Source organism: Motacilla alba, chromosome 4, assembly GCF_015832195.1.
Source record: "Motacilla alba alba isolate MOTALB_02 chromosome 4, Motacilla_alba_V1.0_pri, whole genome shotgun sequence".
NCBI lineage: Eukaryota > Metazoa > Chordata > Aves > Passeriformes > Motacillidae > Motacilla > Motacilla alba.
Window position 1 is genome coordinate 37,469,877 of NC_052019.1, and position 26,382 is coordinate 37,496,258.

Here is a 26,382-nt window from a genome sequence, read left to right on the forward strand (position 1 = left end):
GAAAACTTTTTCTGTTTTTTTCAGTGTCATAATTAAAACTCTCTCCAAATTTAAGAATATTCAAGCACAACTGGCTAACCTCTTAAAGTTCACACTGTAGTGCTGCCTTCTCTTCTACATGTTTGACTTAGAAACATTAAAGAACATTCTCAGTCTTTTAGTATCCACTTACTATTCAAGAACCTCCCCCAGTATATAATTATGCATAATGGGAAAATGAAGCAGATAGAGAAAGCCTGCAGCTGGAAGAACACTTTTTACTTGTTGAAATCTGGGACTTTTATCTTGTGAATAGGCTAGAAAAATTGAGTCAGTGCCTCTTTTCCTTTTTTTTTTTTTTTTTAGGATCAGGTTTTACTTGTGTTCAGGACACATCATATCTGCCAAGCTGGATTGGTAAAACTAGCACTTAGTGGTTGGGTGTTATGTAATTCTTATGAGCACCATTTGGGTAATGGAATTTTGTGGGACTTGTCCTTTTTCCCTCAGTAGCAAGCAAACCATTTACTCTCCTTGCTGGTCTAAATGGAATTTACTGTTTAACTAATAAAGGAATTGATGTAAAGGACAGAGTACAGTATGGGAGGTGTGATAAAGCAGCATTGTCTTTAAGGGGGTTTCAGTTTACCAATGTTCAGCAGAAACACTTTTCTATTTATGGCTTCAGTACAAACTCAAAGAGCCAGTGAATCAAGAGATTATTTTTTCATATGATTCTTACCAGGTTCAGTTGCAGATCGTGGCTCTGCATATCACATCACAAGGAAGAAAAACAAACAAGAAAAATTTATTAGAGATAACATTAATAAATATCAGTGTACTGAATGAACATATTATACTGAAATACTGTAAATAAGTAGAGAACCTGTGCAGACATTACAAAATCAACAATACTTAAATTGTTTGTCAGTAGCAGCAGTTCAGTTATTACTTCTAGCCATTAGCACTGAAATGGGAAAAGGAAAGGACTCTGTCCAAAACTGAATCCTGACAGACTAATTTCATGATATTTTTCCATCCTGTATTAAAAGCAGCCACTTCAGATTATTGCCTGAGCTGATTTTGGCTGAGTGCAGCTGTGCCAGATGTGTTGGAACTTCAAGATGGAGCCAAAGGCAGCCAAGTGGGATGCCACAACTGTGTGGCATCACATCACTAATGTGTTTTTTCTCAGTCCCTTTGGCAGCAGAGTGCAGGCCAAGTTGGCTTTCACTTGGAGTGGTATCCAGTACATCTGGAATTGGCTGAAGTGAAGACAGCCAGAACCTCTTGTTGCTAGCCAGGTTAGAAACATGGAGAGGAGTTAATTGCAATGTTAAATCCAATGCTGGGGTCCAGTGGGACCACGGGCAAAGATTGTAACGGCAATACCTTTAAATTGTTGTAACCTGTGATTTGAGTTGCATGTTATAGGAATTACTGTACCAGGAACAACGTGAAACAATCGAGGAGAAGCCCTCACAAGAAGCAGTGCAAGGGCATTGATGACCTGCCCTGGGCTGGCTTTGGTGCTCAGTAAGTCCATGCAACACACTACCTCTCCTGTCCTGAGTATCATCATAACAGATGGAGCCCAAAGACATGGACTAACTGAACTCAAAGTAGGTTTTGTGAAATTTTACAGGGATGATGCATAGATTAAGGGAATGATATCTGTGTACTAGTCCAAAGAATGAGAAGTGGTGGTTCATGAGGATCTCTTGGCTAGTATGGGACCTGAGCGTGACAAAAATGGTATGGAATAAGGGAGTGGAAAATGTCCTTGGTTTAAGTGGGTTAGAGTTAATTTTCTTCACAGTAGCTGGTACTGGGCCATGTTTAAGATCTGTTCTTAAAACAGTGTGGGTAATACAGAGATTTTCTTTTATAAAGGTCTTTTCTGCTACTTGTAACTTGCTAATAGTGAGGAGGCTGGGGATGCACAAAGAATTGGGAGAGAACACAGCCAGGACAAACAAACTGCAGTGATCAAAGTGATATTCCAAACCATATAACATCATGCTCAGCATATAGATCTGGGTGAAGAAGGAGGAAGGGGTAACATTCAGAGTTAGGACGTTTGTCTTCCCAAGCAACTTACAGGTAATGGAACTTTTCTTTCCTCAGAATGGCTAAACACCTGCCTGCCCATGGGAAGGGGTGAAAAAATTCCTTGTTTTGCTTTGCTTCTAAGACTTTTGCTTTCCCTATTAAACTGTATCTCAACCCATGAGTTCTCTCACTCTTACTTTTCCAATTCACTTCCCCATCCCACTGGGGCAGAGTGAATGAGGATCTATGTGGTCCTCAACTGTTGGCTGAAGTTAAACCATGACATTGCCTTACTTTTTTGGAGAATTCTGAAGTCTGGAGAATCTTGAATTTCAATGCCCTGTCGAAACCACTTAACATGAATGGGAGGGGGTCCTCTGACCCTGCATTCCAATACTACGACTTGTCCTTCAGATGCTGTGGCATTTTGTAGCTCCTGAAATGTAACCATCACAATTAAAATAAATCAGAAGCACTTTACATTCTTAAAAATAGTATTTTCTGCCCTTTGTAATTCAACTTTATTGTGTCATTACATTTTTGCAGTAGACATTTTCTTTCGTTCTGATTGAATTTAATATATCTACATAGTTAAAAATTATTGGATAGGTTATTTAAAAATACATTCTTAAAAAGACCAAAGGTTGGAAAAGTGCAGAAGTATTTAATTCCTCAAATTAACAAAAGCAGGTCACTGCAGTTTGAGCTTTCTGTTTTTGTTCTTCCACAAACTGAAATGAAAATTCTGGAACTAACTACACATTGATTGCCTTAATCCTGTGAGAGTAGCTGAGCTGCTTTTGGGTCCAGTTCTAGAAGGTGGAGCTGCTTTTCATCTGAGCCATATGTAACAAACCAAGCAAAATTAGATGACACCAATACGATTAGGATATATTAACTAGTGTATGGATAGCTTCTGGGACACTACTCTGGCTGTAATAAATCCTTGTACACATGTGAAAAATTTCAGAAGAATCTAGATCTTTAACGAAGAGCTGCAACCAGAGGGAAATACAATATTTTAAGTAACAGAACTGACAGGTGATGGCCACTATTTTTACCTTCGTTATCTATCTTAAGATTATAAATCAAAGAGTCCTTTTTACTCTGCAGTGGCTGTCTTATTTTCTTTGCAATTTATGACAAAGTTTTAGACCATACTGCAGCAAAGCACTTGAAGTTAGGTCTAAGCTCAGAGTTATTCTAGTTTATATGCATAGATCTCTAGTTAATCAAATGCATAAGAATTTTGTTACATGGAAACCTCAAAATCTTTGAGCTGTTCCCTGAAACTTTGCACAGGGAGAAATTTATGTCAGGATGCTGGATTAAGTTTATATTTTGTTGTTCATATCTGGTTTGTTCTTGAATTAGTTTTTTTTATTTGGTATGCCCCAGCTGTCTTAAGCAAGTTAGTAAAGAATTTCAGGGACAAGAGATAGGAGCATTAGGAAGAAACAGCAGAGTTTTGATTGCTTTGATAATCTCTGGATGGGGGATGGACTTCTCCTGTTTCCCACTCTTACCTGGAAATTGCCTGCCTCCCAACCTTGCACAAACCACATTCTCTAATCTCCTGCACCTCCACTATTCACCCTCTTGTGACACCTGCAGCATGGGTGCAGAATTATGAGGGACAGAATCAGACCTTACTAGACATGAGACAGGAGCCAAGCTAGACAGCTGTAGAGAGCAGGGCTTACTTTTTCTTTTATCTCCAGGCCAAATTATTTGCTGTCCATATTAATTTTTAATCAAATGTTTTCCTGAAGTAATAACCAGAAATGCTTCATTTTGGCTTCAGCAAGTAGTGATTAAATAATAATTACTACTATGGAAATCATTGTTTGAGGCAAATTGAAATAATATATTCAATTGAAGCTGTATTTTATAGATAGGGAAACATGCCATCCTTTTTTTGCTGCTACCTAATTCCAAGTTCTTAAGTTTGATTTGGGATGACTGTGAAGATAAATATCGACTTAAGTAATTACCTAAGAAATACTGAATAGCATTTTCTGAATAGAAACTTCTCTTCTAAAATCTATGATCAGCAGAAGAAAGGATTGGCTGTTGTACTTAGCACTGGTGAGGCTGAACCTTGAATCCCATGCTGAGTTTTGGCCCCCTCAGGAAAAACATTGAGGTGCTGGAGCATGTCCAAAGAAGAGCAACAAAGCTAGTAAAGGGTTTAGAGCACAAATCCTATGAGGAGCAGCTGAGAGCACTGGGGTTGTTTAGTCGTGAGAAACAGAGGCTTGGGGGGATGTAATTGCTCTCTAGGAATTTGTATTGAAGCAGAGGTTGGGGTCTTCTCAAAAGTAACACACAATTGGACAAGAGGAAATGGCCTCAGGGTGTGACAAGGGAAGTTTAGATTGGGTATCAGAAAAATTGTTTTCAGAGAAAGGGTTGCCAAGTACTGGCTACCCAGGGAGGTGGTTGATTCACCATCTATGAAGTTATTTAAAAGCCATGTAGATGTGGTACTTAGAAACATGGTTTACCAGTGGGCTTAGTCGTGCTGGGTTAATGGTTAGGCTTGATGATCTTAAAGGTCTTTTCCAACCTAAGTGGTTCTATGGTTTTTAACTTACAATTTTTTTTCTAAATCAGAGTTTAAAAGCCTGTGTTATTTGTTCTTATCAGTAGATAAATTATTGTGAATGAGGCTTCGTCAAGACTATTAGTAGTAATTGGTACTTACCTTGCTATATTTTACAAAGATTTATCAATGGAGAACAGTCACAGGCATAAGAAAACTCATACAGAATATTCATTTAAATCCACTAGTAGAGTGCATAAGAACTTCATTGTTGCAGTGGAAAAATATTTTCTTAGGAAGTCAGTGATACTGAAAAGTTTGAACTTGATCAAGCCTTCCTGCATTAGGATACATAATTTTGATATTTTCTTTTGGACTATAAGAGTATGATATAAAAATCATGATGAATAAAACGTACCTTTGTAAAAATAGGTGCAGAATAGATGGGCTTGGGTCCATCCAGATGGTGCAGATATGAAGTAGGACTTTGCACCTGCAAAGCAATTCTTATCAAGGTTAGCTCAAGGAAGGGAAAAGAATTTACCATGTACAGGATGACAGAGATTTTACTTTTGTTTGTATTTTATGGTTTGCATGTAAACTCTAAGTCAGCCACAGTGGCATTAAGGACTTAGTACAAAGGAATGAACAATGATTTTCTATATTTAACATCTAGAGAGAAAAATTTGTTTTTCTCTAAAAGGCTCAAAGAAGTCACAGCAATATTAAATTTAATAACAAAATTTAAAAATTTTGCTAAAAATATTGCAGGCATTCATTTGTAGTACATTATTTAAGGACTAGAAAAAGTCACTGTTAACTGATAAACTCTGTAATTTTCATCATCACCAGGTCTGTCTGCTGCTTAAATGCTGTGTTGATACATGTTGTGTAAGAATCCATATGTATATTTATTTTTTGTCCCATTCAGTGGATAAATACTTACTTTTAAAAAATCTTAATTCTTAATATAGTAATGCAAGTTTATAGGTTATCAATACAATTCCTCAAAATTGTAGCGTTTTTCAGATGCTGCAAATCTTGGAAGAAAATTTGAAATACTTTTACTAATTAAAAAATCATCTAAAAATACCTGCTGACTGGGCATAGAGATAGGTTGAATTACAGCTGTGGTCACTCCTGATTTTGGTGTAGAAGATCCTATTGTCAAGGAAACAGAAGTGGTTTTCTTTTGGGCCCTGAAAAATAAAAACCCAGGAAGCATTTTGTAGAATCTGAAAGGAGAATGTGTTAAATTTTAACATGTAAGCAACCTTGTACTTTCTACATATTTAAATATGTCATTATCAACTGAAAAGATCAACATGACTGCTGAAGATCAAGATGGATGAATGAAGCTTGAGTAGAACACAACCTCTGGCTAAGCTTGAGTAGAACACAACCTCTGGCTAATTTACACTTCCTCACACAATAAAAAGTACTGATTTAAGATGAAACTGTATTTTTTCTTTAATTGTAGTCCTCTACATATTTCTTTGGAGGCACTGGATTGGGTGACTACAAATAAAAACTTGGTCAACTTGAGCTTACTTTTGAATATGAAAAGTTGGTATCAACAAATATGTTGTTAGAGTAAGGCCAGCCTTCTCTGACAGAACAAGCAAATTAATATTATTTACAGTTATTATACTACACATTTATATCACATGAGAGAAATAGAAAAGGCAAGGCACACACAAATGTACCCCAGATGCTTACTCAGATTGTAAAACTACCAAAGATTTTCCAGTATCCCTTATTAAGAACATTTACACAACATTGGTAATGCTTTACACACTTACTGTGGCATAGCTCCAGATTTTAACTGGAAAATTAAACTTTCACTCTCTGAGTCTGTAGAACTGGCACCTGGAAAAGAAAGTTTTTTTTTCACTAATCTCATATATTTTTATTGATTTATTTAATGTTTCAATTCCAAAGGAAAAACTATGATACTTTCACATTTCACTTCAAGCATTGAGAACCCTCTCTAACAAACTATGGCAGTTTTTTTATCTGATAAAGATTGTAACTATGTACTTTAGACAGTTACAGAAATAATAGCCATGCCAATTTAATTGCACACTGCTTTCCCTGGGCTCCTAGCTGTCTCCCTTCATATTGAAACAAATATGGCCGAGACAGAAAAAAAAAAAAAAAGAAAAAGCTGAGTACTATTGCTCTACGGGAAATGTATAATTTTATTTACTTAAATTTTAGATTTGAAGCTTAAGCAAACATATGGCTTATACAGATAACAAATCTTCAAACTTAAGTAAGAGCAACTCAGTATACCAAGACATTTTCAGACTAAACTTGCTGCCCCTGATGTCCACATTTCAGACTATTTACATTAACCTACACATAACATTTATGTACTGCTATTTCTTGCCAGTGGAAGTCTTGATATAATGTATGTGTTTGGCAATACCCCGAGCTTACTAAAAGAAAAAAATATGAAAGCATTTATTCCCTTTGTCCTAATTTTTCCTAACAACAGATACTTTGCACATTTATTCTAGACATTTATGCAGTACATATTATTCCTTAAGGAATTTGTGCATATATATGGATAGCTGTATGTTTAATGCAAACCATAAGCACTTTGTAACCAATATGCATAGTATAGCATAGACAGATTCCAATGAAACAATGCTGGGACTAAAATACCCAAGTACCCTATTGATTTACAAAGCTTATGCTGTAAAAAATATCAAAGCAATAAGTAGTATAGAACAGATGAGAAGAGAGAAGCAAATGCCCAGTCATCAAAGTGGGTCTACATGAAAGGATTTCTTAAGAACACAGAACAACGTGGTCTTGCATGGCTGGGCCTGCTGCACAAAAGAAAGTATGACGCATCGGTGTCATCAAGTCTAATAATGTACAAAGCACCGCTTGTGTGACAACCTGTTTCCCTAAAAAATGACAGGAGTTGAGCCTAATGACTCGTACAAGTCTCTCTCTTTCAAAGTAACATGTTATAAAACTTCAAGATAGGACTTCCATATAGCAAGACTGGTAGATGTCAAAGAATGAATTATTTTATTCACAGCATCTCTCTATCTAGCTGTTTCATCTTTTAATGTTGCTCCTGTCCCTATAACTTCACACAGCAATATGCATTTGTACTACGCCTGAGTATGTCTGAAATCATGATTACTACTGTAAAGAAAACTACTAGAATCTGTAAGATTCAGAAAAGTCTTGGGGATTTTGCTGTTATATCCCAATGGCATATTAAAAAGTTCTGGAATAAAGAGCACAATGAAATAAATTCTATAAAGGCACATATGTCATGATTTAGCTAACTAAGAGCAAAAAGTTTTTTGTTTGGTTAATAAAAATCTATTTAATAATTTTGGCATGTCATTATTCAGATTTCTTATGACTATTTCTTATGTTAATTTATTTTATACTTTCAAGTGACCATTTAAATTAACTTTAATGAGTTACAAAACTGGTAAAAGAATATATAGTACCCAATTTTTTGGAGATGCATGAATTAAAATAAAAATTGGTATTCAGTTAAGATAATCTTTCCTGAAATACAGTTCTCTGCTGAAAAATAACTTAATAATTTTATTCATGATCATCGTTAACTTTTCTCAGAGAAAACAACACTTGAGTTATTACTAATCTTGCAGTCAGGAAATATTTTGACAATAATTAGCTGTTTATGGAGAAAACCAGTACGACTAACTTTAATCTGACTTAAAATCAATATGCCAAAGGTAATGGATTATAGTACATTTACACATGACTACAGGTGACTCATTTTGAGATATATTTGGGATTTATTTTGGGATATATTTGCACAGGGAGGCAAATATATCAAAACTGAGACAGGGATTACTGCTATCATGAAAATCATTATAACTATCACTAGTCAAATCTTTAACTAGTGATTTACAGAGGGACTGCTTAATGCTAATGATATGCCAAAGTTTTTGTTGGTTCCTTCTATTTCATTCTATATCTCTTTTCTACCCTAAATAAATAGCAATTACTCAGTGATTCCTGATATATTCCTTGAAATATCTGAATTAATATGATGTGATGTTTAAAAAGTGTTGTGTTAAATAAAAGCAGAGGAATACCATAAAGATATCACCATATTGAATGTTATGTTTAGATAGAGAACCAAAAGTAAACTTCAGCTTAATTATCTTTTCTTATATGCATTAAGTATTTTATTATTTTATCTCTTACCTTCAATGAATATTTCAGCTGATGTGCTATCTGAACCAAAAGAATTTGAAGCCAGACAAGTATAGCGCCCAGTGTCGTCTTCAAAGGCCTCTACTATAATTAGTGAATGAAGTCCTCCACTTTCAGAATGGATCTGAATGTCAGGGGAATTCTGGAGTTCTTTTCCCTCACAGAACCATCTGCAGCCCACACACATTTAGAAAGACCAAGACAAAAAGAATATAAAGGATTGGTTCAGGCTCATTGCACACAAGAAGACATTACACTCTGCTGCAAAAATCTAAATTGCTACTGAAATCAGCACATGGTGCTTTGAAGTGTTTAACAAAGAAAGTATTTAACAAAGAAATAACTTGCTAGAATAAACTTTATTTAAAAGGTAGGGAGACACTTCTGAATACTAAGAAAATTGTACACTACACACCTACATTTTAAAACTATCTCCTGTCCTGTTTTTGTAAATGAGTTTTTCCTGCATAACTTGTGTATTGGCTTGTTTTGGCCACAGTCTAATACATTTTGAGATAATTTATCACTCCCATCTACCTAAACCCCTCTTATTCTGTACACAAAATATCTGAATTTGCAATTAGTAGCACAGGGTCTTGCTGGAGGCCTGTCACTATTGGTGTCCCCCAAGGGTTGATATTTGGCCTAGTATTATTCATCAATGGCTTGGCTGGATGAGAAGGTGCCTCCTCAGCAAGTTCACTGATGACACAAAGCTGGGAGGGGTGGCCAATACCCCAGAGAGCTGTGCAGCTCTTCAGAGGGACCTTGGCAGGCTGGAGAGATGGGCAGAGAAGAACCAGCTGAAATTCAGCAAAGACAAATGCAGGGTTCCACACTTGGGGAGGAATAGTCATGTACCAGTATAGGCTGGAGGCTGATGGACACTGAGCTGTCCATGAGCCAACAGGGTCCTTGTGGTCAAGAGGCCAATGGTGTCCTGGGGTGTATTAGGAAGTACATTCAAGCAGGTCAAGGGAGGTGATCTTGCACCTCTACTCAGCCCTGGGGAGGCCTTGCTGGCAGTGCTGTGTCCAGTTCTGGGATCATCAGTACAAGACAGACATGGAGCTTCTGGAGCTCCTGTTGAGAGGGCAACAAAGATAATTAGGAGACTGGAGCATCTCTCATACAAGAATAGGAGATAGGCCTGTTCAGCCTTGAGAAGAGACAACTGAGACGGGACATCATGAATGTATATAAGTATCTGAAGGGAAGGTAAAAAAAGGACAGATCCAGGTTCTGCTCAGTGATGTCAACAGGACAAGAGACAACAGGCAACTGATTCACAGAAAGTTCCACCAGAATATTAGGAAGAACTTCTTTACTGTGCAGGTGACTGAGCACCTGAAGAGATTGCAGAGAGAGGGTGTGGGGTCTCCCACACTGGAGATACTCTGGCAATCCTGTGCCACATGCTCTTCTTGAACAGGGAGGCCGGGACAGATGACCCGCTGTGGTCCCTTCCATCCTGACCCATTCTGGGATTCTGGGACTTTTGTCCATCTTGCCCAGTCAACCTAACATAATCCCATGGCACAGGTTCCATATTGGTACGCTTCAAATACGCTTCAAACTCTTGCTTTAGATCAAGAACATAAACTGGGTTCCTAGAGCTGGATTTTTATGCGCGTAAGTAATACATCTTCCACTACCAAAAAGGTTAAGTCCCAACAAAAGGGATGGATTTAGGTACAGAAAAAACAGACACTTATCTAAGGTGACTTCTAAGTATGTAAAAGCACAGCATAATTTTGTTTACATCAAGTCAATCAAGCATTTGCCAGTGTAAGCTACTGTGCATTCTCAGCCCATACTGCTGCCATGAAAGTACCTGTTCCCACCTTTTTTCTGTTTGATGCTCTCATATCAGATATGCCCTGATTTATCTCTATCTCTGGCTGCCCAGCAAGTATGAGAAGTCAGTAATTCTTGGTTTATAGTGTCTGCTGTGCATTTTTTGCAGGGAGCATAGGCAGATTGGAGAGTCATTAAAAGAAAATCACTCATGAGCAACCATTCTCCTGTTCTCAAATTGTCCCTATATCCTGAAAACAAATTTTGCCAAGACTTGCCAGGGCTGTTATTCCCATTCCAGTCCTGCAAACTCACTCTAATCTCTACCACTCTTTCTTCCCTTCTTCTTACTCCATACTCCTAATCTGTGTTTTTTCATGTCCTCTCTCTTCCCTCCTTTCCCTCTTCTTCCTCTGCCACCCCAATATTCAAATCTTGCTCTAACAAGAACAAAGACAAAATGAGGAATTATTGACAGCAATCTTCAAAAGGGATTGTCCTTCCCAATCTTTTCATTTTCTATTCTAGTGTGTTGTTGTTTTTTTTTTTTTTAAAATCAACAAATGTAAGCTCAGAAATTTATGGACAGTCAATGCAAAGTAAAAGATTATAAAATTGTTAAAAATAATTTTAAATATTTAAAATATGCCTCAAAAATTTGGTATTTTTCCTTTAATTTGTATGCATTCATGAGGGAATTTTTGCAGTTACATCCCAGTATTAGTTCGGAATTAAACTTTTTTCCCCTCTATCAGATGACTTCCTATTACCCCCAAAAACAAAAATAACCCCAAGGAGTTCCTACCTATTTAGGAAAATAGCATGCACCACTACAGGATGACAGATACTCTAAAATAACAATCAGTGAGGAGTCCTTAAAATTGAACTGCCTCACTTTTATTGTTCTTTTTAATTACAAACTTCATGCAATTAACATAAATAAAAATGTTTTAAAACATCCTTCTGAAAATATTGCATTGTAAAACTTGAAATGTCATGGTTATTACAGAATGCAGAGTTAAGAAACCCACCAGGTTTACACACAACACAATTCCCCTTAATAACATAATAATTGTGGGCAAGCTCTCTTTGTTAATGAACAATAGATGTTTTATTCCTGAAGGCAAACCCCTCAGTTTGTAGTGGCATTAAAGCTATATGCAATTGTCTGTAGTAATTAAAATACTAACAAGGTGCTTTTCTGTCTTCTGTTACCTAGATAGTGCACAGAGAAAGTATCATTTTTGGAAAGAACTAACAAACTTCCATTTGTTTACTCAGCAGACCCCTTTGGCCTACTTTTACAACTATTTGCCTTGGAGACAAATCTATTCTGTCAGCTCTACTGCCAAAATTAACATTTCTCTTCCCCCTCTTCCCCTCCTTTCCTCTTGTCACAAGTCGTCCCTTCTACCAGTGTGAGGACCTCTGCTACTATTTCTGATTATTAGACCTTCAGAGTCCTAACCTCTGTGTAGCCTTTCCTAAGCTGCATTTTAAACAATATGCACAAGAGAGAAGTTAATTCAATTTCTAGACAATCACAGACAAGAGCCTGTAATATGAGGCCCTACATAACCATTTGTTCTATTTTTCTTTCCTTTCCAGAAACATCCTGCAAAGGAAAACCTCTCCTCCAAGCCTAATTATTTTCTCAGACAGATCCCGTTTTAGTTTCATGCAAGCTGTATGACTTTCTATTGTTTCCTAAATTCTATGTTCATAAAATGCTTAAGAAATTGTCATAAGCATGAGAACCTAAAACAACAACAACAAAAAAATCCATTTATATATTTTTGTCAGATAACATTTAATAAGTAAACCGTCTTCTTAGGAGAACAAGTCCTCTGTTGTCCCTTGATTTGTGCATACACATAGTCAGTCTCAAGTAGTGGGAGCTATTCCTCAGCACTAGCTGGGATTAAGACTTGTTGTATCACATCAGTGTCATACTGAAAACAAGTCCTGACCTGCTTCATCAGACACTGCCTGCCCCAGAGGAAAGCACATAAGTAAGCAATTCAATACCAAATTACCTCAGATGTCATTAAGGCGATGTTTGATGCATGGGAAACACACCTGGTGTGGGACTCCACTGTTTATTGTGGAAAGAAGAATTCACCTTTACAATTGGCAAGAGCACAGGTATTTGAAATGATGAACACTGGAAGAGGCTTAGCTGTACTCTCTTTCCTTTTCTAATTGTATTTTCTTTTCTGTGTACATGTTGATAAAAGAGGAGGATTACTTGTCATGAATTTCTTTTGGTGATGACATTAAAATTAGGTGAATAAGAAAATACTAAATTTAAATACTTATCCAGCAATAACTTGCCAGTTGCCAGTTCAGTTCAAGAGAGTTTGCGAGTTAAAAAAAAGGTCATACAATAAAAATAAGTGAAGTATTTTTTTCCCAAATACAGACTGAATGCCACTTTTTCATCTTTTATATATATATATATTTGCGCAGTCAGTCTTACTGCATTACAATCAGAATAATCACAGAGGAGAATTTTCTTCTCCTAAGGACTGAAAAAGATTCAAAGACAAATCTTTGAAGCATTCCCTCTTACTGCGAAGGGATCACTAAAGCAAGCAACAAATCACTATCAAAGGAAACTGAGCCAAAGAAACCAGGACTCATGGCTAGACACAGAAAAATAACCACAAAGCAAGTCTTAAAAGAAAAATCCAGTTTTATGCTAACTAGGGCAGCATTAACTCATGTCCAGTCTATTCCAGCCTACTGATCCTCTTGGGGATAAGAGGATTATTTTCCAGCCTGAGAAGACAACTGTACTTCAGGAGAGTTAAAACACCCCAAACCAAACCCAACCTGAAAGAAAATAACCCAGAGAAACAAACACACAGCAGATGCTTTGAGAAAAAGAAAATTCTCTATATAGAGACCATTGTTTTAAAAGATACCTCTTTCATAACTTCTGGATACCAAGTTTAAAAGATACCTCTTTCATAACTTCTGGATACCAAGTGTAAAAACATCAACTCATTTCCCTATCCCTTTGTTACAGGTTCTCAGTATGGCACCAAGCGTGCAAATAGGAAAAAAAAAAAACAGGCAGAGACACCAACAAATGGGTTTGCAGATATGCGTACATATCAGTCCCCAGAATAAGTCTTCCAGCTTGCACCGTGGGTGCATTCCTACAGGCCATGCTAGAGTTCATGCAAATTTGTTGAGAACTGTGCTCTTGAAAAAGAACAGAAATTACTGTAAGATGTCAGATAATGGCTGACCAATTAAAAAAAAAAAAAGAAGGAACATACACTTTATATAACTGAAATAAATTTTATTAGTCATTCTCTATCTTGCCAGATTTCAAATTACACTGCATTTTTCTGCTCTCTCCTACTTTCTTTTTCATTCTCTTTCCACCATTTCTCTTCTTGTGTGCATTTCCACTCTTTGCCTTGCTTTTTTTCAACCATGCTTAGTTTAAACCTACATTATATCTCCCGTATATTAAAATTACAGCAATTAAATATTTAATGCAGACAGTGAAACAACCAGTAGACTGGAAAGTCAACAGACAAGGAAGAGATATTTGGGTAGCAGGGGAACAATGATTAGGTACTCATTTTTCATGCTTCAAACCCTCTTTGCTTTTCTACTGGCTACATTGCGGCAAAACCAGAAGAGCAAACAAAAAAGGACAGTCAGATGCCAGGTAAGCAGCAGCTCATGCACACTGACATCAAGCAGCAAGCCACACAATGTGCCTTTCTATTCATTCCTCTTTTCTTTATGCCCTCACAATCCTCCACGCATGGAAATACATAGGAGCATGTGTGTCTGGGATTTTAATGACCCTGAACAAAATATAAACAGAGTTGAACAGTACACTGACAAAGTAAGCACAAGGGTCTTAGGAAAAACAGTTCAAGGTTCTCTCTAATGCATAATCCTGCTGGAACTTGTGTTTTTTGAGAGTCACTGAGGAATAGAGAGGTTTTCCTCTCTGCACACTCTTAAAGTTAATTTAAAATGGCAGCTGAAGTGAAACTTTAAGATATAGCCTTAGGGAGAAATTATAATAGGGAACTCTGACCACTACAGAAAGTGCAGAGAGATAAGTTGTAAATTAAAAAGTAATTTTATCCTTAGTGGTGTTAAGTATGTCCAGCAAGAAAAGTCAAAGTGAAATACTCTGACATTCCCTTACTGGCAGAGTCAGCATTTCCATCACAATACAGTGTAACTCCCACTTTGCTTTTCTTCATTGAAACTAAGCAGACTTAGCAACTTCCAGACTACAAAACATTACTACCTAAAGAATTTGACCTGATTTTTAAAAAATCAGGTTTGTCATAAAAGATCTAGAGTACACTGCAGGAATCAAATTATTCAGATGCTTATAATTCTCTACACACTGCCCAATTTTTGTGCAATAGATATTTAATTATTTTTATAGGTAATTCATAAGTGAGTTACCAATCATAACATACATACTTTAAATATTTATAAACTGCAATTCTAAGGAAAAAAAAAACCTGAATATAAATGCTGGTGCTTTGGCTGAACCTTCAGTTAAGCAAATAAAAATGTCTCTATATACTGAAAACCATAGAAGCAAATTTTATAATAAAAATAATAAATAATAAAAAGTGTGTTACATTATAAGCAGTGTACATTAATTTAACTGATTTAACTGATTCTTCAGATGTTGCAGTGTTCTTCCAGCTCTCACAAATTTTGGTGAGGACTTCACATCCAGCTGAGTAAACCGCACAATTAGGTACTTGGACACCAAAACAGTCCTCCTAAAGTGCCAAAGAAATGGCAAGAGAATACCAAAATCATTGTATTTTCAAGACATGTACCAACATTTCAGTCTGCCATTTCCTACAGGCTGACTCTGTTTCCCCTGAAGAGAAGCTCTGTTTTGTGCAAGGATGAAGTGGAGGAGCACAGAAGTGACAGATATCTGAGACTGGCTGAGCCATGGGCAACAAAGTTTCCAAGAACAGTGAGCAATGGCCTCTCTCACTGATTGCAACTTGTAGTAACTCCAAAGATTATTCCTTTTAGCTTATTCCTGTCATTAGGAAAATTTCTTCCCTACATTCTTGTGTAGGTTTTCCAAGCCTCTTTCAGCTCACCTTACTGATGGAAAAAGGATTGTACTCTGGGGAAATAATCTGAAAGTTAGCTTGAGATTTTGATAGCTTTGGATAAGGTGCTCAGAGTTATAGCCTGTAGCTCATGTCATTCTCTTTGGATACTGCAATGTTCCACAGCCTTACATAGTTGTGTACAGCTAATTACAAAAGAAACACAGCATTGTCAGACTTGATTAAAAAGTAATTGTTCTGTCTTAAAATCACAGAATAAGCTTGGAATTTCTTAATTTTTTTTCCAAGATTGTATCTTGTCATTGACTTTGCAACTGGTGGTGCAACATTTTGTAGACAGAAGTTTTAAAGAAAATATTTTTGATGGAAGCTTTTAGTTATCTGAATCATAGAGATATTCATACAAGAAAACACAAAATCAATGCTAGAAAGTATGAAAATTGAACACAACACTGAGCAAAGCAAAGATTTCTAACTGTACAACTTTCCATATACTAAGCCTTTTAGAGAATATTTCTTTTACTTTTTTAGATTAAGTGATTTTTAAATTATTTTCTCAACATTTACTTTGTTTATTTTGCATTTCTCTGGCAGTGGTAAAATGCATGTTGCTGATTTCCACTGTGGTACAGCTCAACTATTCTTAGACACAATAAGAATTTTTGATACAAAATGTATCTTTCTGAAGTTGCTGAATGTACTGAAATTCACTCCTATAAATTTGCAGCTGAGGCAACTACCTTTTATTTCCTCAAGTCCTTCTGTTTTATCTCAGCTTCCTATTATATTTTTAAAGGAGCATCATAGTCAAAACTACTGTGAGCATTATAACATGAACTGAGATACAAATTGGTATTTTATATTAATTACTTTTTAAAGGAATGCTTACAGCTATATTTAGACTCATATTTGGTTTTTGGGGCTTTTTTGGGTGTTTAGAAGTAGTTGCCTTGGTGTGAGAGAAACACAAACAGTATTTTAAATAAATAAACTGACTTTTTTATATTATTCATAATTTGATTATGTACTATGAAAATTAAAGAAAAGAATGAGTTTGTAAAACAAATACATTCTAATTTAGTAAAATTTTATCACTATAAATTGCATGTCTCTGTGTTCATCCTGCAGTGTTATAAAAGTCGGAAGATATGCGTGCTGTGAGGCAGCAATGAAATATCTGAATATGAAGGGAAAATTATGAGATTTAATGAATAAAACTGAATAACACATCATCCCTATAATACAGAAGTTTAATGCTAATCTTTCCTGTACATATCCGGAGACACTATATCCTGTAGAAAAGAGGTACCTGCTGTATGACTTACACGCAATCCAAATTTATTGATTTCTGATTAATATACATTTCTGTAATAACAAGCTGTGTAGCAGGTTAAAGTAATGCTCACTACTTTCTACTAATTTCTTGCAGGACTAAGTTTTTATAAAACTGGATATGCTCACTATTTTTTTAGAACTCTGATTATAAGGAAGATACATATTAAACATAAAAACAACGAAAAGTACCTAGCAGCTTTGTTGTTGATCTGGCTTCAAAGTCTCATAGGTACATTTATGCCATGCATCAAAGAAAGCAGGGAAGTGACTCTTGTTGTTGGCTGCACTGTGGGGTTGGTGCAAATGATATTTCGCAAATGTATCCATGGTATCCAAATGAGATACCACATTTCAGGTAATCCTGTTTCATCATGCGGATCAAAGACATTTGTGCAGCTGTTTTTATTCAACAAGAACAGCAGGGAGATCATATTTCTTTAACTGGCCAAAAAGCAGTCGATATTAAAGAAAAAATCTGTATGCTTACCTCTCTAACCAGAATGAACAAGTATCGCTTTAAGAAGTTTCTTCTAAAACAGTATTGTTTATGTTATAGTCAACCTTCTGAAATAACAGAATGCTGAAATGCATGCTGAATGACTTATTTTCCATTTTTGAAGCCCAAAGCTTAAACCTCACCTCACATCCTATTTTGATCTATCTTTACACCTTTAAAGTATTTATATTTTTTCCATATCTTTGTCCGTTAACAAAACACAAAGTACTTATTGCTCTTGATCTTAACTAGATCTTTTCTGAAGACAAATAATTGTCCAGGTGTAAGTGCAACCCGCAGATTTCACTTTATCAGAAACCTTTCACAGAACTTTCTTTTCCCTCTTTGGACACTAACCTGTGCAATAAAAGTGTCACTTTCAGAAGCTGCAATTTAACTGACAAATAGATGTAGATAAATAATTCACTTTCTTTTATATTTTTGCAATCATCAGATCAAGAAAGAGTGAAAATTCTGTGCAATTCAAGGACCGTTTATGTCTTATGAACTGCAAACCACCTTTTCTACAACAGGCATGTTGATTACTTGTGACACATAAGCTACATATTCAAAAATAATTCATTTCATCAAGCAACTTTTTAACTAGTGAGTTTGGACGTACGTATAAATTTAAAAGCTGTGTGACCATGCTCATACATGTGAAAAAGCATGAATTAAAAATTCAGGAATGAATTACATGCAATTTAAGATATGAAGTTTTCAACACTTCTCTTTGTAAGACATTTTTGAGTGCTGTTGGATTCATTAGGTAACTACAGGCTAATTTAGTGAGATTCTTTACATCAGTTTTCTTCAGAATATTCAGAAAACTTATTGCATTACAAGTAATTTACAATATTTAATGTATCAGTATCCATACATTATCTCTTCTTGGACAACTTAATCTCACTTCATTTTCTGGAGCACTATTTTGTACCTGACATCTAAATGCTTAGAGAAGAATATTTTATATTATCTATTTGACTAAACCTGAGTTCCTGCCACATGTATGCATACTACCAACACTTATAACTCAGCCATTCATTTGGGATAGATCTAAAAAGGGGTTTTGAGATCCAATGCAGTCTGGGCCAACACAGCTAGAGTCTCTTTGTGAGTGCCTAAGCAATAACTCTGCTGTCTTCCAGGCTAGCTACACTGATGAAGGATAAATCAGAATAACCAAAGAGAAAACTGCTATTCTCCTGAAAATTCAGAATATGCACTTTCTGGCACAGCTGAAGAGTCAAAAGAACTCTTTGCTTCACTCCAATTACAATTCTGTATTTCAGTAATGTATGCCATCACTCAACAGCTTCGATGGCTGCACTTGATATATAATTTTTTTCATGCTCCTGTTACATGTTGAAACTGAAATAAATTTCCTTCAGAGCATAGCCAATATTGTGTCACAACAAAATATTTTCAACTTCAGGTGGCTAAATCCTCTTCCCTTCACTGGAATTTGTTCTCCTCAGCTATAGGATCCCAACCTTTAATTATAAAAGTCTGCAAATATCACGGAGAAAAAGATATTGCATTGAAAATACCTCCAATTTGCAGTAACTCAACATTTTTATAATACATTTTTTTCAATATTATTAAATACAAGATATGGCAAAATAATTGAAAAGTTGCAAATTCCCACTTGTTCTTAATCCCAAATGATACCATTTACTTTTGGAAAGTGGCTGTTTGCTTCATAAAAATAGTAGTAAATATATCTGTAATCTCTCCAGGCTTCATTGGTTTCACACACAAAAAAAATCACAAACTAAGAGCTGCGGATTCTAAGGAGTTACAATCTGGTCTACAATTTCCAAAATTAATTAAAATGCTTTGAAAAGGAAAATTCTTTGGTCTTCTGACCAAAGACATCTACAAGTGCAATTCTCTATTATGACTCAGTAAAAACAAAAAAGCAAGCAAGCAGAAGAAAGATACAGAAGAAAAATGCTCCTATACTAGTTTTGTGATACATTTACCTGCATTTCAGAAGTCTTTACACTGAAGTTGGTAGGTGATATAAGCAGGAAGTGACAGAAAGAATTAAGTGGAGTAAAAGATCAACTTACATTGATTTATAACCTTAACATTCCATATAACTTTCTCATTTTGTATTTTTAGGTTTCATATTTCACTGCAAGTTTTTTTTTCTTTCTGAAATATCTTCTACATTTTGATCTCCACTGCAATAGCTTGCTTCCAATGCCAAAAAACCTGCAAGCTGTTTCCATGTGTCAGAGCACAAAGAAAGAACAGTATATAAATGTGATGAATGAGCAAGTACAGTCATAAAAAGTTTGATAATAGCTGGCTCTGCAGTTCTGTGCTTAATATTACTGTAGATGCTTTCATTAATTTTTTAATATAATTCAAGTTTAAATGATTACCAGATAAAGCCATTCATTTAACACCTTTTGAGAGTTTCATACTTTCAGAGGATTGTCACAGAACTATGAAACATGTTACACAGAAGAATTCAGCACCGAAGAGAAGAAAACCCCCAGCACCTGAAACACGCACTCATTGCATTCAACTAGCTACTACACAGGAGCTCCTGTAGTTTTAGGGCATGAAAAACCAGACACTGAGCAATAATTTCTTACATTCTGACAGGTAATTAAATTGACTGGTTTTGTACAACTTCCTTCTGGAGCCTGGAACATCCTACCCTGAAGTCAAAGTGTGGTAGACACTTATATGCATTTCAGATTGTTCCACTAATTCATTTGTCAGTAAGTCAAGCAGACCCCTTCTGCTTGTGTCTGTAGTTTTGCCAGCAAAAAAATTGATTGATCTGCTGTTTTGTTTCACTCAAAGATTATCATCTCTTCCCCCAAAAATCAGAATGTTAGATTTCCAAAGCAGAGATGCTGCTCTGTATTTTTCACCCTGTAGCTAAAGGATTTTGCTCTGCATGGAAATAGATAGGTACAAATCTTCTTTCCAAAATGGACTTGAAAGTTAATTCAGGAAACTCTGCCTGGTTTATGTCCCATGAAGCATCCTCAAATATTTGTTTAAACAAAGTTACAGAAAGATATCCCAAACATATTAAAAACTGTCCTCAATCGCATCCAGCCCTGCATTGAGAGTACAGTAGTGGTGCATAAAACATATGAGAACAGAGTTAAAGTACAGTGCTTTCAGAGAAAACACACATATGGTATTAGAGACAACATGCCTGGTTCAATTCAGATTGTTCTCAGCTTCAGAGCATGCTGGAAGAGCCCCCTAGAGCATCATAGTAGGCCTCCCTCATTTTATTCCACCATTTCCTCCCCCAAACATTTTTCCCATGCCGTTAGGTTGGGCATACTCTTATGTGTATTTTCAGTAAGAACATTCACCATAATTTTCCACAGTGTCTAGCACACGGTACATCTTACTGAATATAAGCATTGGACTACTTGTTAACAACAGTCTAGACAGAATCTAATTGCACAATGAATATTCTTGTGTCTGCAGGAGCTGAATAAAAATGTTTCTCTAAAGAAAAGCTCAATGAGTAGATCTTCAAGCATTGAAATAGTAATTGGACATAAGAAAATTAGATATGTTTTACTATTGAGAAACTGAGGTTAAGCACTTTGTCTATTGTCTCCCAAGAAAGGTAAGAGTCATCTTAGAACTCAATTTCCACTGTCTTAACTCGAAGGCCACCTTCTATGTGTTGTGTCTAAAATATGAGCAGATTCTGACCTTGCATTTCCAGATGTACTGCTAGCCATAAAATTATTCAATCTTTTTGGAAGCTAGCAGATTGGCTTGAAGAGATGGATGTAAGTTATTATACAGCCCTGCATGCCAATGAAATACTGGAATTTCATTCTTATGGGTCTGTTTACCTGTTGCAGAAGGATATTATGTGGCCACCTTCCAGGAAGTCAGAAGGCAGTCATGCACCTAAGCCCTGTAAATAGCTGTGACTTTGTTCACTTAGATTGAAGATACCATGACTTGGTTTATGTAGACCGATGTTTAAATGAAGTTACTACTTCTGGTATTTGATACAAAATTAGGAAGATCATAGAAAGGAAGGAAAATAAAAAAATTAAAGGCAGTGAAGATGGTTAGAGCGGGTTAAAAAAAAAGTATTTAATAATCCCATGTGAAATGCTGAACATTTTTCAGACACAAAGAACTGTTGAGGCTTGTAGGATTAACATGATTCCTTGTCTAGCTGAAATGGAATGCACAGTGCCTATAACTAAAATGCCACTCTTACGTATTGCTTATATTCCTTCGGTCAGAAACGGATTTTCAAAAAGCATGCTGTCATTATTTTGCCTTCATGGGGAAAAGTACCTATTACAGAATTGCCAGGCATAATCTTCCAGTGAAATACCATTTTGAACTTTGAGGGAAGGACTGTAAAGAGTTAAAAGTAAGAAAAAATATGTAAAGTTATAAGGATGAAATTGCATTTATGCAATTTGAATTCTACACATAATTGCATTTAATATGATTGTGGTGAGTTAGTCAGTGGCAACTCAAGGCTGACAACACCCATGTCAGATGAAGAAGCAATAATTCTTCTCAAAACCATAATACTTAAAAAGGGGAAGAAGATGAAAACTGTTTGAGACCAACCACTCTTGTCCACAGAAAACAAACCAACAATATTAAATTACAAAACCTTAATAACTTGCAAATCAACAATAAGTAAAAGGAACCCTCCATTCAGGATGTATAGTCTTGTTCATACTGAACACATGGAAGTGGTAACCATGGAACTTGTTGGTTTACCTTGAAAACTGGAAAACATCTTTAGATGTTTGGAAAGGTAGAAAGCTATAACATCAACTGCAACATCCATTGCCATTACTGTGCATTTTATAGGCCAACTAAATGATGTCTATAGAAGACAGTTATTTACATGATAGTAGCTGAATAGATAAACTTTAATTGGCACTTGCAACATTAGCTAAACTAGATCAAATTTAATGCAAAATGAAACAGTCCATAGCCAATACAAAAGGATTCCATTTTTATATGTGTACTATTCCTACTATCATCTCCCTTTTTCTTACTTCTAGATTATTTCAAAGCTAGAGACAGTCAGTAATAAGTTTCCTGAGAGGAAGATAAAATACTTGATTTATTTGGGTTAGGTCAGCAACTTAGTAACTGACAACAAAGCAAGGAAGCTGTCAGCAGTTTTGTCAGTGCCTCACATTAAGTATGACAGCAGTCAAATTTACTCAGTGAGAATTTACTCAGCCAGCAGAGATTGGCATCACTCAGAGTGCCATAGGATGTAGAGAACAAGCACCTCCGTCCTGCCACCATGGTTTTCAATACTGGCAACAGGTCTTGGAAGGCTGGGATGTCAATGAAGGAAACTGTCATCATCAAAGAAATCAAGATTAGGATGCCCTATATTCACAGACATTTGCAACTGTTGCTTATTTCATGTATTTACGGATAGAAAAATCACCACTTTAACAAGTTAGTTTCTATGCTACTAATTTGTAGGAAACCGAAAACTTTCTGAATTAATTTCCAACAAACTAGGAAAACAATATGGATAATACCTGTTCTGATTCATAATGTAATATTATCAAAGATAATTTTCACAGTTAGTCATGGAAAAAGAAAGCTTCATTTCTACATAAATAGCCATCATATTTACAAGTACGGGTACTTTTCTGTAGCGTGCTATTTTCTTGTATCCTACCTCAGAGGCAAACAGAATCATAGATATAGCAAAAAGTTGCCCATTAAAAGAGGTAAAATAAGATTCAAGACTTTGGACTCTAGGATAACATTAGTGGTGTCCTAGGACAGATTTGAAGTGTGCTGTATAAAAAGGTCTCATTGAAACAGCAGATAATAGAAAGAAAGGGTGTGGAAGGAAAATTGCCTGTCTTTGTAGCCTCAGCTCTCCCAAAGCTTATGCCATTTTTTCCTCAGCGTCCTTCACAGAGCATTCCTTTACTGAAATTACATTCCATTGATTTGCTCAGTTTATACAATGAGATACCTGTCATTAGGGTTAACCACTGCAGAACTGTGCATTTTACAAGACACAAGCCATCTTCCTTAAGGGAGGATTACATTTGCTTCCTAAGCCAGATCTGAGGACTAGCCATCATCTTTCTCTAAATAATAACGACTGACTTATGCTATCTGTTCAGGTACCAGCTGAAGCGTCTTTACACACCTCACTAGCTGCAAGACACAGCACAGCCTTCACTTCATTCTTTAGTTTCAGCTTTATCAAGCTGACATCCATGTTTGACAAGTGGCAATATGATATAATTCTAGAGCATGCATGTACCCATATTTTTTACTCTGGTGACAATTTGCAGATTTCTGACTACTGCTTGCTTGCTCCAAACAGTCATTTCAAGATTATTTTCAAATTTTCAAGATTCTTCTCACCTACTGACATACACTGGCCTAGCCAGCCATGCCTCAAAGAAAACCATGCATATTTTTCACAAACATCATGAAACCTGAAATATGTAACAATACCAAGAGCAGGTTTGAGTGAAAAATCAAAACTTCCCTAGGAATCCAACAGGTTGAGGGTCAACACTCAAGACTGCTTTAAGGTTTACTCCTCTTTGCAATGACTTGAGTTTATATACGCTTGCTATGACCCCTGTAAATCCTTGAATTCCTTGATTCTTATTTCCTTTCCCAATGTCTCTCTCTCCACTGATTGAGAAACTGTCTGAAGGGAGGGTGTCTATTTTACATATCCACAGTGCAATGTACACTGCACCAGCATTACAGTCAGAAAAAAATGTAAGTAGTCACAGTTTAGGAAGAATGACAACTTTCAATCTAGTAACAGATGAATAACTGTATATGTACATACCCTATAAAAGCTGGCCTAAAGATGCTTCAAAGAACAGGATATTCTGGTATATATGTGAAGACACAGGAATATTCCCACCTATACAACACAGCAGAATCTTGTCACCTTAGCTTCACTTGATCTGACAGGCTCTGGAATTTGTCAAGGACTTCAGGCACAAGATACGTCTTCTAAGACTGGGCATCTTAAAAGCCATGCTTTACTGTGTATTTGTAGAAAGACTATACTGTTCTATCCACAGTACAATTAGGGTTGTGTACAATTAGGATTGTGTAGTATAAAACCAAATCCAGTTGATTCTACATATTTTACATGCATTAACTCAGTAAAACTGAACACTAACACAACACATTAACATACCACAGGCAGGAATGTCAAGGCACTGTAGTATGTATTTCAACCTCTGATTAATTCTCACAGCAGTTACTCAGAAATAATAATAGCTTTCCCACCTGCATTATGCACTTCAAAGTTACAAAAATCTGCAAATAATTTTTAAACATTTACATTGTAGTTTATGTGAGGCAGAAATTAACAAACAGTGATTCATGAACTCTGGTTAATGTTTGGGTTTTGTTGGTTTGGTTTTTTTTTTAGTTTTTATCCTTTTTTAAAGTTAAGAACAAAGTTCATGCATGTCTGTAAATTTGAGACAGATGTAACATTAAACATGGAACTAGTTGAAAGGGATGTAAACAGCTACATGACTGATATTTTCTTCTTTTTTCCCATTTCCCCCTAGCTAAATTTATCATCCCAATCCTTAAAGACAGCAAAAAAGCTCATACCTATTGTTTATTGGGCTTCCTGCTGTATAATACTACTCCTGTATTATTTCTAGATAAATTATTGTGAATTAGTGTAAGAATTGCCTTTTATCATTACTTCATCTTCCAAACAGATGCAAGAATGAACAGTGATTTTTCAATGCTGTAACTTCTGATTTGCATTCTATATTTGAAACACCTTGGAATTTTTACTAATTTCAAAAGTATTCATACAAAATAACATTCATAATCTAATATTCTCATTTGAGGGAAATTTATTTGGATTAAAGTTTTACATCAAAGCTATGCACCAGTTTATGGGAGAAATATTATAATTGAAAAGAAAGAAGTGAGGGAAGAAATAAATTTTCAGAATAAAGAATATGCATTAAAAGAATATAGATTATTACAATTTCATTCTTCATAGTAGAGATATACTGTATGTAGATATTTACAGTTTAAAGAGATTTTACTTATATAAATTTTTCAAGCCCCTTAAGAGCAGCACAAAATGCTGAGTAAGCAATTAACTTGTATGCAATAAAAAAAGGTCTTTCTTTTTTACTTTTGGTATTTTCCATAATGTATTTGGAATGAAGCATATTTACTGTGATTTATGACAGGGAGATCTTCCCTTATCTCTATTCTTCTCACTCTCAAATTAGGTCACCAATTAGCCTGCAGTGTCCAGAAGAATTCCTGAGATACATTTGGTCTCTTTTAAGAAAAGCATGTTTTCATCCCATGCAAAATATTCAAAAAAACTATTTTTCCTTTATTCAAAGGAACACTAAAACTATTTGTTTTAACCCTGACCTTACCATTAAATGCTATGACCCAAACTCTCAGCCTCTAGGCAATTAAAAAAAAATAAATTGTTTGAGTACATCCAGCCAATGATTTCCATGTTAAAAGAAAAGTCTAAGTTGGAGCCATGTGGTCTCAATCAGGCAGTAAAAACTCTGTATTTTCTTAAATGCACAACTGCAGTATGCCCATAACCTCTCTTTTAAATCATCTTAACCAGATCTGAATCACTCTCACCGCAAATGATTCGGTGGCCCTGGAATGTGCTGGAGTAGACAGAGTTGCTCTGCAATGAACACTGAGATATTTCCCACTTTCCTAGTGTTAAGAGAATAGTCTGCAGAAAAAACCCCCCCAATTCTAAAAGGTTAAAGCCAAGACAAAAAGTGACATCATAGTTCAATCATTCAAGAAAAAAATGCATCTACTGCCTAATAATTCAGTGTTGTGTGCCACAA

General features: G+C 35.8%; 1 protein-coding gene across 8 annotated transcripts in view; it reads right to left on the bottom strand.

Moving 5' to 3' along the window:
- Positions 1–26,382, bottom strand: part of PALLD (palladin, cytoskeletal associated protein) — a 187,620-nt gene that overhangs the window by 114,910 nt on the left and 46,328 nt on the right. For all 8 annotated transcript variants that reach the window (XM_038136178.1, XM_038136182.1, XM_038136179.1 and 5 more), the window contains 6 exons: positions 8,789–8,967; positions 6,379–6,445; positions 5,670–5,775; positions 4,995–5,069; positions 2,326–2,467; positions 722–745 (listed from right to left, as the gene is read on the bottom strand). In XM_038136178.1, coding sequence (XP_037992106.1) covers positions 722–745; positions 2,326–2,467; positions 4,995–5,069; positions 5,670–5,775; positions 6,379–6,445; positions 8,789–8,967 — 593 coding nt within the window. The remainder of the gene's footprint in view (positions 1–721; positions 746–2,325; positions 2,468–4,994; positions 5,070–5,669; positions 5,776–6,378; positions 6,446–8,788; positions 8,968–26,382) is intronic.